Source organism: Dendropsophus ebraccatus, chromosome 12 (genome assembly GCF_027789765.1).
Source record: "Dendropsophus ebraccatus isolate aDenEbr1 chromosome 12, aDenEbr1.pat, whole genome shotgun sequence".
NCBI lineage: Eukaryota > Metazoa > Chordata > Amphibia > Anura > Hylidae > Dendropsophus > Dendropsophus ebraccatus.
The window spans coordinates 68,931,172-68,946,530 of record NC_091465.1 but is presented as its reverse complement, the minus strand read 5'-3'; the positions used below and the strand labels follow the sequence as shown (position 1 = coordinate 68,946,530).

The 15,359-nt window shown below is 42.8% G+C and overlaps 1 protein-coding gene across 3 annotated transcripts in view; it reads right to left on the bottom strand.

The window, feature by feature from the left end:
• The window catches only part of PPFIA3 (PTPRF interacting protein alpha 3), a 57,515-nt gene that overhangs the window by 19,982 nt on the left and 22,174 nt on the right, over positions 1-15,359 (bottom strand). For 2 of the 3 annotated variants that reach the window (XM_069948837.1, XM_069948839.1), the window contains 7 exons: positions 14,662-14,741; positions 9,931-10,078; positions 6,349-6,569; positions 6,022-6,244; positions 4,803-4,960; positions 2,051-2,208; positions 636-729 (listed from right to left, as the gene is read on the bottom strand). In XM_069948837.1, the coding sequence (XP_069804938.1) occupies positions 636-729; positions 2,051-2,208; positions 4,803-4,960; positions 6,022-6,244; positions 6,349-6,569; positions 9,931-10,078; positions 14,662-14,741 (1,082 nt within the window). The remainder of the gene's footprint in view (positions 1-635; positions 730-2,050; positions 2,209-4,802; positions 4,961-6,021; positions 6,245-6,348; positions 6,570-9,930; positions 10,079-14,661; positions 14,742-15,359) is intronic. The other variant, XM_069948838.1, reaches the window with a different exon arrangement.

Below are 15,359 nucleotides of genomic sequence, written 5' to 3'. Positions count from 1 at the left end.
GTGTATTCTTTCCAGTTTGATACAGTGCTCTCTGCTGCCACTTCTGTTTGTAAGAGGAACTGTCCAGAGCAGTAGCAAATCCCCATAGAAAACCTGGACAGTTCCTGACATGGACAGAGGTGGCAGCAGAGAGAACTGTGTGAGACTGGAAAGAATACACCACTTCCTGCAGGACATACAGCAGTTAATAGGTAAGGGAAGACTGTAGATTTTTAAACTGAAGTAAATTACAAATGTGTATAACTTTCTGACGCCAGTTGATTTGAAAGAAAAAAATCTCCAGAGTATATCCAGTGGGTTATATCATTGGAGACAACCCTCAGTGAGAATGCTCCCCCAGCTGATCACTCCCAGTAAACAGTGAATATTGCCAGGGCACGCCTTAGCTAGTCAGGCCTTTCCCCTGTTGTATTACAAGACAGTCATTCAAATTAATGGCTGCCCTTGTAAGACAACAATGGCTTGGGACTTGAAGGAATGGAGCTGCTCACACATTGTGTCTCTCTGTTGTGGCTCATGTATAGGGGTCTTAGATGTTAATATGCCCCAAATAGGCCATACAGAAAGGGTTTGTCTTCATTGGACATCATTGCATACATGAATGTATTGTCATAGGAAGAGCAGAGATGACTTACTTCTTCTTGTTTCTGCGGTCTTTGTCCACAGGTCCGGCCAGCTTGGACAAGCCCATAGGATCGGCAGGTGAGGTCTCCTCAGAGGGGGTTCCAGCTGCAATGTGAAGTAGTGCAGAGATTTTACATTGGCTATGTAAGGGTCCATGCTACTACTACTTACACCTTCTGGTTGACTTACATTACACCAGAAGACTCCTTGTCCCATAAAATACCTAAAATACATAATAAATCTATCGCGCTGTGTGTATCTAGTTTTGGCACTTAGTAAATCCTCCCCAGAATGTGGCCCAGTTTATCCATCCATCCAAATCACTGAGTAATTTTGTCATCTATAGCGACATTGAATTAGACATGCAAAATACAGTATAACTCAATGCCACTATATTACAGTCGTTTCCTATAAACTGGAAAGTTTCCTTATTATATTAAGCTTTCCATTATTAAGCTTTATATTAAGATTTCCATATAAATTGGGAATTTACCGAACCAGATGGGTTCTGAGAAACACTGCAGCGCCACCTAGCTTCCCTTACAAGCATAGCATAGCATAAACAACCCTGGGACCAGCAGGGTGAAGGGGGTCTCGCTTCATAGTTAGGATACTTTTACTTTACTCTGTCCATTATAAGAAAAAGTATTAATATAAGGGAAGAACATGAATATCATAAGGCAGCTAAGCCCATTGACCCCCTATACTCTACAACTGCCCCCGACATTGTTTATACCATATGATGTACAGCTGCATTCGGATGACACATAAAGACATCTATACAAAAGGAAATTATATGAATCACTGAGTGTGTTTGGCTTAATGCTGTACACTTATGTTCAGGCATGTTAGGATTAATACCCAGCAGTCAGCATATAGTCTGGATAAAGTGTTGTAGTGATAAATAAGGGGCTACGATTATATATAGCTTCCCCCTATGACTGCCTATGTGTACTGAACATAACACTTCTACGCCGGTGTTCATGTCATACTGTGCCGTCTGCAGCCGCTGTGGGGAGAGGGCAACACACAGAGTGGGCAAAGCGGCAGGTGGGACTTGTTAGAGGCTAAAACATGTGACACTCCAGCTGAGCTGAACCCGGACGTGTGACTGGGGGGGGGGGGGCGCGTTACTGACAGCAGCATTTATACTGAAAGTGCAGACAACGTGCACTGCTACTCTATGGCATCTAAATCACTATAATCCACAGATGGGGAGCAGGTCTCACAGCTGTTATCTGGTATATTTTTGGTGGCTAAGAGCAGACCAGGGGTCATGTGGCCATAGACATTAAACAAAAGTTGGTTGTAACGTATGATTGTGACCATTTTTAGCAGACGCACATAGTCTCCTGTACTATGCCGATGTTCATGTTTATCGAAAGAGGTGAAGGTCGTAGTGCAATCACTAAACCGAGGTTCTTACCGAGAGATGAGGATTCCCGTCCCATCTGTCCCATACGTCCCTTCTCCTTTTTGCCAAAGAGACGCCCAATTGAGGACTTGATGCTCTTCTTTTTAGCAGCTTTATGCAGGGAGTCCTGGCTGGTACTGTTGGTGCCTCCGAGGCCATCGGCACCCAAGCTGTAAGAAGAAGAGAATGGTTGATGATGGACTGTATAATGGACACTTAACTCCTGTCAATTGACAGGTCCCCATAGGTTTAGGGCCATGCCTTATTTCAGTCTATGGAGCCCTGGTGTGGGCATTTGGTGCAACGTATCGTGTTGCATCCAGCATTCACCCTGGGGGGCTCTGGACATATGTAAACACAGACTAAGGGTCCTTTTACACACAAAGATCTCTTTGTCGCAGGCAGCAAATGAGCAGCAATCAGCGCGTCCAGCGCTAATTTGCGGTGCCTCAACACCACATGAGAAATCTAGCAGCCAGGCTGCACGAACGATCTATGTATCATTCGAGCAGCTATGGAAACTGAAAGCACAGATATACATATATCCATGCTGGTAGTTTCCATATCACAGAGCAGTACAAACTTATGGCTGCTGCTGTGATCCGCCATCCTGTGCTCCGGCTCTCCCTTCCAGCCGCTATGTCGTCAGGCCCCACCTTCTCCAGAATTATTGACAGCAGGAGCAGGTAGGGCCTGAAGATACAGCAGCTGGGTGGGAGAGGCAGAGTACATGATGCCGGATCACAGCAGCAGCAATAAGTATGTACTGCTCTGTGATATGGAAACTACCAGCATGGATACATGTATACTGTGCGGTCAGTCTGCCTTTATCGTTATCAGCCTCACATCCTTTGTTTACATTTTAAAGCCTGCTCTAAATACACGATCAGCCGAGGATCGTGAATTTTTCCCATACTCAGTTGATCGCTGCATCATCGGCCGAAGCAACGTTTCCTGCAACGCTCCAGGACGATGATCGGCCCATGCAAAAGGCCCTTTAGAGAACAGTTTGCACCTGTTCTCTCCATGAATCTTCATACTCCTGTCCAATGTATCAGACACCCCCAACCATAACTATGGGATGAGTGCCCCCACAAGGATACACAGAGGCTATATACAGATGATGGAGCTTAATCAATATAAGCAATGGTGACAATCCTAAGGGAAAGCCTACACTAATAGCACTCTTCCTGTGAGATGAATGGATTTCATACAGCTAACAGTGAGTTACAACATTGCTACATGAAGAGGAAAAGCGGATGCTACATATAATTCTTAATCTGGGTCTGGTGGAAGAAAGTTAAGAACTTTAATTTCAAAGGATATTTTCTGAAGGAAAACACAGACTGTGCTCTAAAAGCTGATCCGTGACCGAGTAACCATGATAGTGACTTTAACAAATCGTACAAGCGGCTTTACTTCTGCTTGAGAAGTCTCCATTATACATACAAGGAGGATGAATATGAGGAGAGAGGGTCGTACAGTGGCTCCAGGCTTAACCCCCACCCCCACCACCCGCATAGTAAGCCATTTTATCTGTCCGCTGAACCATGAGTGCACCTTTTAGCCAACAACAAAAGGAGGGTAAAATGGCCAAGTACTGAGACTGTCTATATCAGAAATCATGGTCACGGTTCTATATTATTATAAATTATGCAGGAATGTTGAGTGGAAAACAATATGGTGGTGCTCATTGTTCTTTGCTGTTTACATTATGTGCATTCACATCTAAGGGAGTTAGGGCCCTATTCCACGGGACGATTATCGTTCAGATTATCGTTAAATCGTTCGAATCTGAACGATAATCGTTCGGTTGAAATGCAGTTAACGATTAACGACCGAACGAGAAATCGTTGATCGTTTAATAAGACCTGGACCTATTTTTATCGTTGCTCGTTCGCAAATAGTTCGCATTGAATAAGACATCGTTCGGTCGTTCTCAATAGATACGAACGCAATAGCGAATAAATAGCGAAGAGAAACGATCGCAATTACGATCATAAGTAACGATTATCGTTCCATGGAAATGAGTGAACGTTTTCAGGTCTTTCGCAATAGCGGTCGTTTGAGATCGTTAATCGTTAACGATTATCCAAACGATAATCGTCCCGTGGAATAGGGCCCTTACAGTACCTGGTGAACACAGTGAGCTAGGATGTTTCCATAATTTTGGCCATCTTCTACCATCTTGGCCATCCTGTCAGTTTCAAGTTGCCAGGGCATGCTGGGAGATGTAGTTTTGCCACAGCTGGAGTACTACAAATTGGAAACTACTGATTGTACTGGATTTTACCAGTACAGCTTGGCCTATTTCAATGTATTAAGTCCATCTTGTCAAACAGGCCAAAACTGCCCCAAGTAATAGGGGCAGTGATCAGCCATAAAACAGGGCTTATATAACATAATTCATTAGCTGCACATCGTCCTGTGTAATAGAGAATGTGTGGCCGATGAATGATGGAAGAAAAAATAATCCAGCCATCATTCATGCAGCCTACCCTACACAATAACCGAGTCTTGTAATGGGGTCTTAAAACAGGTGCTGATCTATGAGATCAGTGATTATTAGTATCGGGCCAAGACCTAGATGCATCTGTGGCATGTATTCGTGTGTACCCCAGCTTGTGGCCCTCCAGCTGTTGCAAAACTACATATCCCATCATGCCTGGACACCTAATGGCTGATAGAGCATGATGGCCTAGCAATAGTTGGACAGTCACAAGTTGAGGAACCCTGCCATGCACAATACCCCACCATGCCGTACCTTGCTCTTGATTCCCTTCCATCTTCCAAGGAACTGGCTTGTAGCGCAAGTGCTTGGGTCATTCTTTCCAGTCGTACAGCGCGGGGGGTCAAGGGAGGGGTGGTCTCACATTGCATTAAGGACTTATCATCTCTGCTGTCTTCTTTAGGGACATGATTCTAAGGTTAAAGCGTTAAAATGTGAAAAGTTATTAAAAGTTTGTTTCAAAGTATATAACAATCATCAAATCTCTGAGGACAACACTGACGCCAGTAAAGCTATCCAGACTACTTTTATATAGAACAGCAGCTGCAGTTCCAAATGTGAACACTAGGGGGAGACATATATCATCCGGCTGAAAAGCCATTTTATGGTGCAGATGGGCCCTTTTGTGAGTAAATATATTTGCAAACACTGTTTTTGCAAAAATTTTATCCGCATTGGGTCCGGGGGGTAGTGTAAAAGGGGGGGGGGGGGGGGCGCCTCAGGCAAAAAATGCCAGACCTAATAAATGTCCCCCTAGGTGTCCATAAACACACTGCACACGGTCTATACACCAATGGGACTCACTATGTGCACTGTACTCCTTTGCTGTGGGGAAAAGATGATATAACTATGAACCTAGAAATCTCCACTTTTATATATTTTCTGGGGTGACTGGAGATGAGCAAACTTCAAGTGTGTTCAGAATCATCCAAACCCAAACTCTGCATTAGATTACTGGTGACTGAAGAAGTTAGATGCAGCCCTAGGGAGTCCTGAGAAACATGGGTACAGTCTATGGCCTAAGGTTGTCCCCTTGTTTTCCAGGCAGGCTGCGTTCAACTGCTTCAGACACCAGTAATCAAATGCAGAGAGGTTAGGTTCGGATGAACCCAAACATACTCAAAGTTCACTCATCTGTAGTGGTCATATATTTAGAGTGAATCACTCTGCCCATCAGGTTTAATATATTTTAGGTAACTTTTGACTAAGGGTCATTGCACAGAGCAAGGTCATATGTATGGATCATGTAAATCAGCACATACAGGTCTTCAACTGTCCTCAAGGTTGTGACTATAAGGAGTGCAGAGGGTGCCCAGAACCCATAGGGGGAGACCAGTACTATAAAAATATACATTCTCTATACTGTGGTACGAAGTGTTATAGGGTTCAAAATGGTCAGATATACATCATAACCAATCTACAGGCAATAGACGGGTATGGCATATGGGACAGTCAATGACAATACAGCACTTACAAATTTCTCTCCCTCCCTGGCAGGGCTGTGAGGGGTGATGCGTGGGGTGGAGTGCCCACTACTGGGTGGTGAAGGACTGGCCAGTGTAGAAGTCGTGACTGATGTTGGGATGGAACTGGCTGAGCGATAACGTCCAAGAGATCCATCGAGTGTACCACTGGTGACCCGGCTCTCTATCTCCTCAGCTCGCAGCTCGGTGGTCTCCTTCTCCTCCTGTATTAACCTGCACAAAGTCAGCCGTGTCAGCAGGAAAGTACAGAGGACATACAGAGTCAGCAGGAAAGTACAGAGGACTGAGAGGACACATTGCAGCAGGGCAGTGCTTACTTGATCTCTTTGTTGATCGCTTCTAGCTGCTCCTGTAACATGATAGCCAGTGTCTGCACATCCGTCTGGCCGCTAGGAGACAGCAGGTCCGCTGAGCTGAAAATGGTTTCTCTGTCGTCTTCATCGGAGCCGTCCAAGTCACCTTCAAATGCCTGTGCCACGTTGGCCAGCACGTTGGCTTGCTGTGCCCGCTCCCAGTCCTGCTCATCCAGCGTTCGTATCTGCAACGGAAAGGGTTAACAGTTTAGCGATTCCGTCATGAGAAACTGCTCGGTCTTGGCGGGGGCTCGGGTTCTGACAATGGGATGGCATTTTTACTGGGAAAAATAATTGCTTGGAAAGGCGAATGACAGGAGCAGCAAATCAAACATCTATATAATAAGAGCAAAGGAAGAGGAAGCCATTTGTTATCCTGCGGGGCTGGCTATACAGTAGCTCCAATCTCTAAGGCGTATTTAGCTAGAAAGTGCCTTTAAGGGGAATTATGTCAATGGTGAAGACATATACAGAAGCCCCCACTATTTTACTTGAGTGGACAGATTGATTCCTCACACCCTGAGCACTCCCTTTCAACTACAGTCAGTATCATGTATGGCTGTGAGCATGCTGGACTGCAATGACTTTGTTATGGCTGGATTGTATCAGAAGAGGGTACTGTGGTCCCCACAAGCTAGAACTAATCCCAATGCTTCACCTCTACAGTAATTTCCAGTTGTTCCCAGGCATTGATTAGCTGCTATGATAATGTCTCCCATTTACTGTAAACACATCTAGAATAGGGAATCCCGCTAAATTCTATCTCATCAGGACACTCTCTGAGGCTACAGCAGCATGGAGGACATTATAGAGCAGTATTCAGCAGTGTAAGCTGTGAATCTGGCACTAGGATGTTTAGCAAATTCTTTGCCTCACTCTGCAGCTACACCCTCTTCTCCTCTCTGCTATCGATAGACTTCTATGATGATTTGGTGAGGTAATCTGCCTTAGGATGAATTTTGCAAAAAAAAAAAAAAAAAAACTGTGGAGCCTCATTTAAGAGTCTCAAAACACAGGACTAGTCAGATATCCCTCCGGGAAAGACCCAGCCAAGGGATGGCTCCTGTAAGGAAACTACCAAAACCACCGTATTAAGTGGCCCTATAAGTCAATGTAATGACAAGGGAAAACCCAAGGCCAGGTATCCACATACAGCTGTTTCGGGGTGTTGCCCCTCATCAATGTGGAGCAGGATTTTGGCTAGGTGGAAGCAATGCCTAGTAGAGCCATAAGAGAAACAGATCACTGATCTCATGGATGAATTTTAGCAGCGTAAATAAGAAACTTAACTTAAATAGATATATGTAAAAAGAAGCAATTTTTAAAACAACATTTCTTATTTTTGTCTGTGCCATTATGCAAAGCTATATAAAAAAAAAGTCACCTTTTAAAATGATAAAACTCTAGCAGCTCCCAGTCACCACTAGGTGGCGCTCTGTATGTATTTATAAAGGGCTCACATTGAACTCATTAGGAGCTATATAAAACTGTAGGCTCTGCAAATGCATAGAAATGTGTGAGACATTTGCACCCTTTGCCTTAACCAGGTGTAATATTCTATACCTGCAGTTCTGAGCACATACTATATACTGTATACGGCCTAATCTACTTAATTGTTTCTAAAAGATTTTTATTATTTCCTGTGGGAAAGTAAAGAAACCCCAGTGCCTGAATGCAGCTGTTTCCTCTGGAAGATCCGGGCCAGTGGTGAGACAGGATACGTCTGTCAGCCATACACCTTATTGGGAACAGTACTGAAGGGTGAAATCCTGGCCAAGCTTACACTCTGACAGACATCTTCCTGTCCTGCTGCTGTCCTTGCTTCCCCCAGATTCATTTTCTCTCTCTGCAGCCCACACAAACAGTAGATGATACTTGCACCGAACATACGGTGACATCAAAGTCCCTGCTAGACCTACAATAATCTACAGTGCGAGCTGAGAGCCTGGTATAAGAGATAGCGTGTAATTCCCTACTGCAATGCCATGCCCGGCTATGGGAATATATGTATATTAAGCACACAACTCTATATATACATGCAGCACAAGGAACACAAGGATACTTACATAAGAGCGAGTCCAGGGAAATAGCATAAAAACAAGGAAAGAGAATGATTTATATGACGGCTATCACAGCTCTCACCTTAAAACAACTATATGTTATCTATATCTTTTTATTCTTAAAGGGGTTATCCAGCAAAACATTTTTCAGAAAGTTATATAGATTTGTCATTTACTTCTATTTAAAAATCTCAAGTCTTCCAGTACTTATCAGTTGCTGTATGTCCCGCAGGAAGTTGTTTATTCTAGTCTGACACAGTGCTCTCTGCTGCCACCTCTGTCCGTGACAGGAACTGTCCAGAGCAAAAGCAAATCCCCATAGAAAATGTCTCCTGCTTTGGACAGTTCCTGACACAAACAGAGATGGCAGCAGAGAGCACTTTGTCGGACTGGAAAGAATACACCACTTCCTGCAGGACTTACAGCAGCTGACAAGTATGGGAAGACTTTAGATTTTTAAACAGAAGTAAATTACAAATTTGTATAACTTACTGACACCAGTTGATTAAAGATTTTTGTTCGCTGAACAACCCCTTTAATGGAAGACTAAATCAGGAAAAATTCTTTGTGGGATTTCTTGTATGCAACAAACTACATTATTGTAATAAAGACCAACAGTATTGTGTGTAGTCCCATTTTTGGGTTAGTATTTTACATCACTGTATCCTTAAAGTGTCACTGTCGTTACAACTTTCAAAATCTAAAACAACAGTAGTTTGCAATTTACATTTATTATTTATTTTTTAGTCATCATGGAAAACACGGCACTTCCTGTTTTCTGACTGTTTTTTTTTTTTTCTCAAAAAACAGGAAACAGTCAGAAAACAGGAAGTTCTGTGTATCCCAGGCCATCTGAGCGCTCACAGAGAGAGGGCAGTCATGTGATTGATGGACACATTGAGACGGGACTCATTGAGCCGGGACTCTCTGTACTGGCCAGAATCCCTGTGTTTAGTCAGTTTTTTTCAACCAGCACAAGTCAGAAAATCTGCCTTCCAGAGACTGGACCTGGATTTCTGGTAAGTTCAGCTTTGTTTTACAGCATGATAACAACAAAAAACAATAATGAATGTAAATTGCAAACTTGATTTATTTCACATCTGTTGACTTAGATTTTGAAAGTTATAACGACAGTGACACCTAAAGCATTACTTAACAAGTCCCACAGACATGTGAAAAGGTTTTAATTGGAAGGGGTCTCAGGGTCGAGACCCTTGCCGATCTCTAGATATGGCTGAGACAAGTGCTTGACCGTGCAATTCACTCCCTGGCTTGCCACTCGATCTAACCCATTGCAGGAGACAGGCTCCATTGTAGGCCTATGGATCCTATCTCCTGCTACAAGTTAGACTAAGTAGTGAGCTGGGGGGTGAATATCACAGCCTTGCTTTTCTTCCTGATATATCTACAGATCGGTGGGGCGTCTGAACACCCAGACCCTGACCAATCATGACTCTATAATATGTGAAAACCCTATGCACAGTACCTTGGTGGGATCATCTTTCAATGCCGCCCAACGACCCTTTTTGGGCCGTCGGATGACGGCTGTGCTGCTGTAGTGATCCATGTGGCTGCCCATGGGGAGGGTTGGTGCCTGGGAGTAGCGCAGCTCTAGGGCACTGCCAGGGAGAGACCTACAAATCAAAGGTAATAAAAAAACTTAGCATGCCAGTACTTCCATGATGAAAGATAGCAGTACCTGAGACATATACGGTGCATGCAAAATGTGATGCACATGCGCCAATCAGTCCATAGCCGTAAAGTCTACACAGTGAGCAAAATGACAGACAAGAAGTACGCCACCCTGGGCCTCTATATCTGGGCCCTGTTCCTGCAGTCTCACACCATCGTATTGCCAATTGACAAATTATAAAGCTACATGGCCAGAATAGGAATGATTGTATACCAAATGAGAATTGGACTTCTGCAAGTGTGAAGCTGCCGGAACTTAATGGCAGACAGTGATGACAGTAAGATGCAGAGCATTCTGGGAATGTGTGCTTTCTAATCAAGTAATGTTTGGTCCTTGATAAAGTTTGTGGTGTTCTCCGCTCGGTGACGGGAGGCCTTGAACATGTGTTACACATAGAAGACATGGACACCAAAAACAAACAGGCCACAGACGCCGACATCTCCGCTCTACATAGACGCCCCGGTACTGGCCACAGAATCCGGCAAGCAAACTTGTTTATTAAGAAGGCAAACATTGGTCAGGTATACAACTTACAAAAAGAGAAGATACTTGTAGAGTGCGGTGGTATAAGGGAAAAGATAGAGTGCAGCAATGAATAGAAGGGGATTTAAAAGACACGATAAAGCAAAGCTAGTTGTCAGACACTCCGATCAGAAAGACTTAAAGGGGTTATCCAGCGCTACAAAAACATGGCCACTTTTCCCCCTCTCTTGTCTCCAGATTGGGTGGGGTTTCAAACTTAGTTCAATTGAAGCAAATGGAGCTTAATTGCAGACCTTTCCTGACCTGGAGACAAGAGAGGGGGAAAAGTGGCCATGTTTTTGTAGAGCTGGATAACCCCTTTAAGGGTATGTCCATCTTTGCAATTTTTTTATGTATCAAAAAGAAAAAAGAAGCAACTTGTAGCAAAATAACGTAGACTAAAGAAAATCCTGTCATTTTGTGTGTGCATTTCCAATCTGGTCTCCGTGGTGACAGACTACAAACAAGCCCTTTGTGTAGTCTGATCCTGCAATTGTCTGATATTCCCTTCTATCTGCCTACCATTCATAGTTAAAGTGATACTGTTTGGATTGTTAACCGTTAATGATTATACGAACGATAATCTTCCCGTGGAATAGGGCCCTTACTCTTACATTGATGGACAGTGTCACCTAGACGGGGCGTCACGCCAGTTGGGCCCTATCTTCCTGTCCACTGATGAAATGAAGAGTAAGGGGAGTGACAGTATCACTATAAAGGGATACTGCAATCTGCATATTTACAGAATTTCACAGGATATGCCATAAATGTCCACTAGATGCAGGATCTGCACATATGGCTATGTTCACACTCTGTACTTTGAAGCTCAAAAATATTGTTTTTCAAATTTGAGGAATTTTGGAGTGTTTTCAGGCATTTTTTACGTATAATATTTTGGAGTTTTTTTTGAGGGGTGCTTGTCGTCCACTTTATGCAAGTCTGGCCTTTAAGCGTTTTAATGCATTTAAATGCAAAACAAAAAAAACGCCCCAAAGATGTATAACAAAAGGCATGAAAGAACTTACTTTTTTTTCTGACCTCAAATGGTACCATGCACTTATTTGTATGGCTGGCATATTAAAGGGGGTTGTCCAGTAAAAATATTTTTCTTTTAAATCAACTGGTATCAGAAAGTTATATAGATTTGTAATTTACTTCTATTAAAAAATCTCCAGTCTTCCCATACTTGTTAGCTACTGTATGTCCTGCAGGAAATGTTGGTTTACTTTGTTTAATGTCTGACACAGTGCTCTCTGCTGACATCTTTGGCTGAGACAGGAGCTGTCCAGAGCAGGAGAGGTTTTCTATGGGGATTCATAGAAAATCGAGACAGAGTTCCTGTCTCGGCCAGAGATGTCAGCAGAGAGCACTGTCAGACTGAAAATAAACCAACATTTCCTGCAGGACATACAGGGGCTAATAAGTATGGGAAGACTTGAGATTTTTTAATAGAAGTAAATTACAAATCTATATAACTTTCTGATATCAGTTGATTTGAAAGAAAAAGATTTTCGCTGTACAACCCCTTTAAGCTGGCAGGTGCTTTTCCATTGAATTCAATGGAGAAAAAACAATGAACATAAAATGTACATTTTTGGAGACATAAAACATTTTATACCTAAATATAGACGGCAAAAACTGTGTGTGAACATGTTGCTTGCAATGCAACACAACTTCTATTAACATCAATGGAATTCCAGTAAACTGCAAAACGGCCAGCTTCCTGCCCTCTCCAAAGTCCCCCCCCGCCCCCAAATAGCTTAAAGGGACCTTTGGATTTGGGTTCTAGAGGTGGGACCTGCATCTATCAGATGTTTGCAGCATATCATATATCAAGGCCTGATGGGAATACCCCTTCAAGCAAGAAAAGCAGTCAGCATAGTGCACCAGGTTTGTTTGTAGCCAGTAAAATACACATTATTCTGCATAGAAGCTGTAGACACAAAACAACAGGATTTTTTTAAATATTAATTTGCAAATTTGCTTCATCTTTTTACCCTAGATGCATTACAGCAATAAACATTGTATTATGAAGGTCTGTCATTTTCAATTGTGTTGTGTTTCAATTCCACATAGTTCCCATGATCTCTGCGTGCTGTCAGTGTACGGAAACATTCATGTTTATTTGCACACTCCGTACTAAACTGTACCTAACCACTAGGACAGCAGAGATGTGTGCGGTGCACCAGGCTGAGTACAATTGTAACAAACCCTCAGCCATGGGTATAACCAGAAATGGTCAATACACTGACAGCAAGCAGAGATCTTGAACATTGTGAAGAACTGAAACACAAGGTACATTAGAAAAGTGCAGAACCTTTCACTTATGAATAAGTCTTATGAATAAATCCCTATAATGACTTTGACATCTGGGTGTTATCGGTAAAAGCAGATTAACTCCGGCCCGGAGCATTATGGGTAATGAATGTTAGTAGAAAATGCTTGGAAATCTATGTCAAGCGTTTATATTTCCACATTCTTGTAAGCATCACAGATATCAGAGTAGGAGTCACCTTTTCCTTCAGTTATATACAACCCTGCCATTGAAGAGGACATAGAGAGGAGAATGCATGCCAGTATTCACTATAAAGGATCAATTCTGGAGAATCATTATTTGCACAGTGTTGTTCCTCAGTTACTCCTCCTGGAAACTACTGGATGTTATTGCCTATGACCATAGTGCTAGTCCCTGCACAGTCTCACACTATTAGCACTCAGTGAACAGTGTGTATAGGGACCAACCTTTTCAACCAATTTAATGATACATTTCGGAAAGGAATAACAGAGGACTGTCACAATGCAGAGTAAAAAATGTCCAGATTAGATGTTTTATGCAGTTTGCATGTACTTACTAAAATGAGCATGTCAGGTTCCCATAAAATATGGATTCATACAATGCTGTTTTTATTTCATGTTTAAGTATAGAAAATTTTCTTGATGTGGACAAAATGGTTTACTTTTCATATTGTGCTACCTTTATATAATACTTAATAAACATCTTATTCTTATCTTTCCCCATTCCCCCGACGCCACAGGAGGACACCGAGGGAGCATGGGAAGGTAAGATTAAGATGTGTATTATGTTCTATATTTGGGAAGCACAATATCAAAAGCTTTTAAGTGACAGAGTACCCCTTTAAAAATTTGGGTCAATTATATATTAAGAAACAAAAAAAAAACTAAAAAAATACATATTCCTTAAAAAGTTCCTGTCACTTAAAAAAAAACCTGTCACACAGCTATCGTAAAAAAAGAGATTCCCACAGCATCCAAAGTGCAAATGGTGTGTTTTATTCACACATCAGAGTACAAAAATGCAACGTTTCGGCCTCCTGGCCTTTGTCAAGCATGGCAAGAAGGCCGAAACGTTGCATTTTTGTACCCTGATGTGTGAATTAAACACAGCATTTGCACTTTGGATGCTGTGGGAATCTCTTTTTTTACAGTTGCTAGCGCTCATACCTAGGATTGTTAGCCCTCTTGCGTGCATCCCAATTTTCTACATTGTGGTCGTAATCGGAGTATCTCCAAGGTGCTGTTGGATTTTTTTTTTCAGGTATGTCACACACCTATGTCAAAAGTTTTGAACAGTCAGGGTCTGTATGACCCCCACCAATCATTAGATAGGGGAGCAGGGAGAAATGTGGGACTGATCCCTTCTCTCCATGGGGACCATATAACATAGTCTACAAAATGGTTGCCTGCTGTCCGTTGAATCACTTAGCCAGCCGGACAGCTATGCACACGTCCTGTAACTCCAGACAATGTGCTACGGGACAGAGTTTGGAGCTCCTGGCATCATCATTCATTACAATTTCGGGAGCCCCGGAACTGTTTAAATCTCCACGCTACTGTACTGACACAGCATAATGAATGATGATGCCGGGAGTTCCGAATTCAGGTCTGTAGCACATCGTCTGTGCATGGACTGTAATTACGGAACATGTAAATGCCCCCTTAGAACTGAACTTCTAGAACCATCCTAGTGGCAAAATGATTCACCTGGAGTATGTGGATGAGGGTCGCCCCCGCAGCTGGTCTATCTCTAACTGCATGCGTTCAATCTCGGCCACTAGCTGCTCCTGCAATAGAAAAACATAAGAACATTTAGAAAATTGTCACATGACCAACACGGTCAATCTAGGAACTTACCTGCCATCTTATTCCACCTGGTATGGGCAATACCTTAATTCTCTATTAACCATTTAACTTCCCATGACATCAGACAAGACAATGTTTTATGCCACAATGGGTATATCTAAAGGTAATACACTCCCGAGCAATAGTAGCACTGCTGAGAACTAATAACTAATCAGCCCACTGAGGGATCAGGTTACAGACATCTATACTAGTTTACAGGATAGAGAAGAACTAGATGGTCAGTGGGACCCCAGCAATCATGAAAATGTGATTCACTCTCTATAGGACTTTTGGACTGTTCGGCACTGTTCAGAAGTCCTATAGAGAGTGAATAGACCAGGGCCTGAGCATGCGCATTGCCACTCTATGTACTCAGGGGACATTGGACCTCTGTTCTCATGATCGGTGGGAACAAAAGCCGGGACTTGACTGATAAGCCCTGAGACAGGGATCACTTTTTGTCTTGGCAGAAACCCTTTACATCACCAGGGCCAGACTGAAAATAAAATTCAGCACAGGCAATTGAGAACACAGAGGACCAATTGTTGTCTGGTTTATGT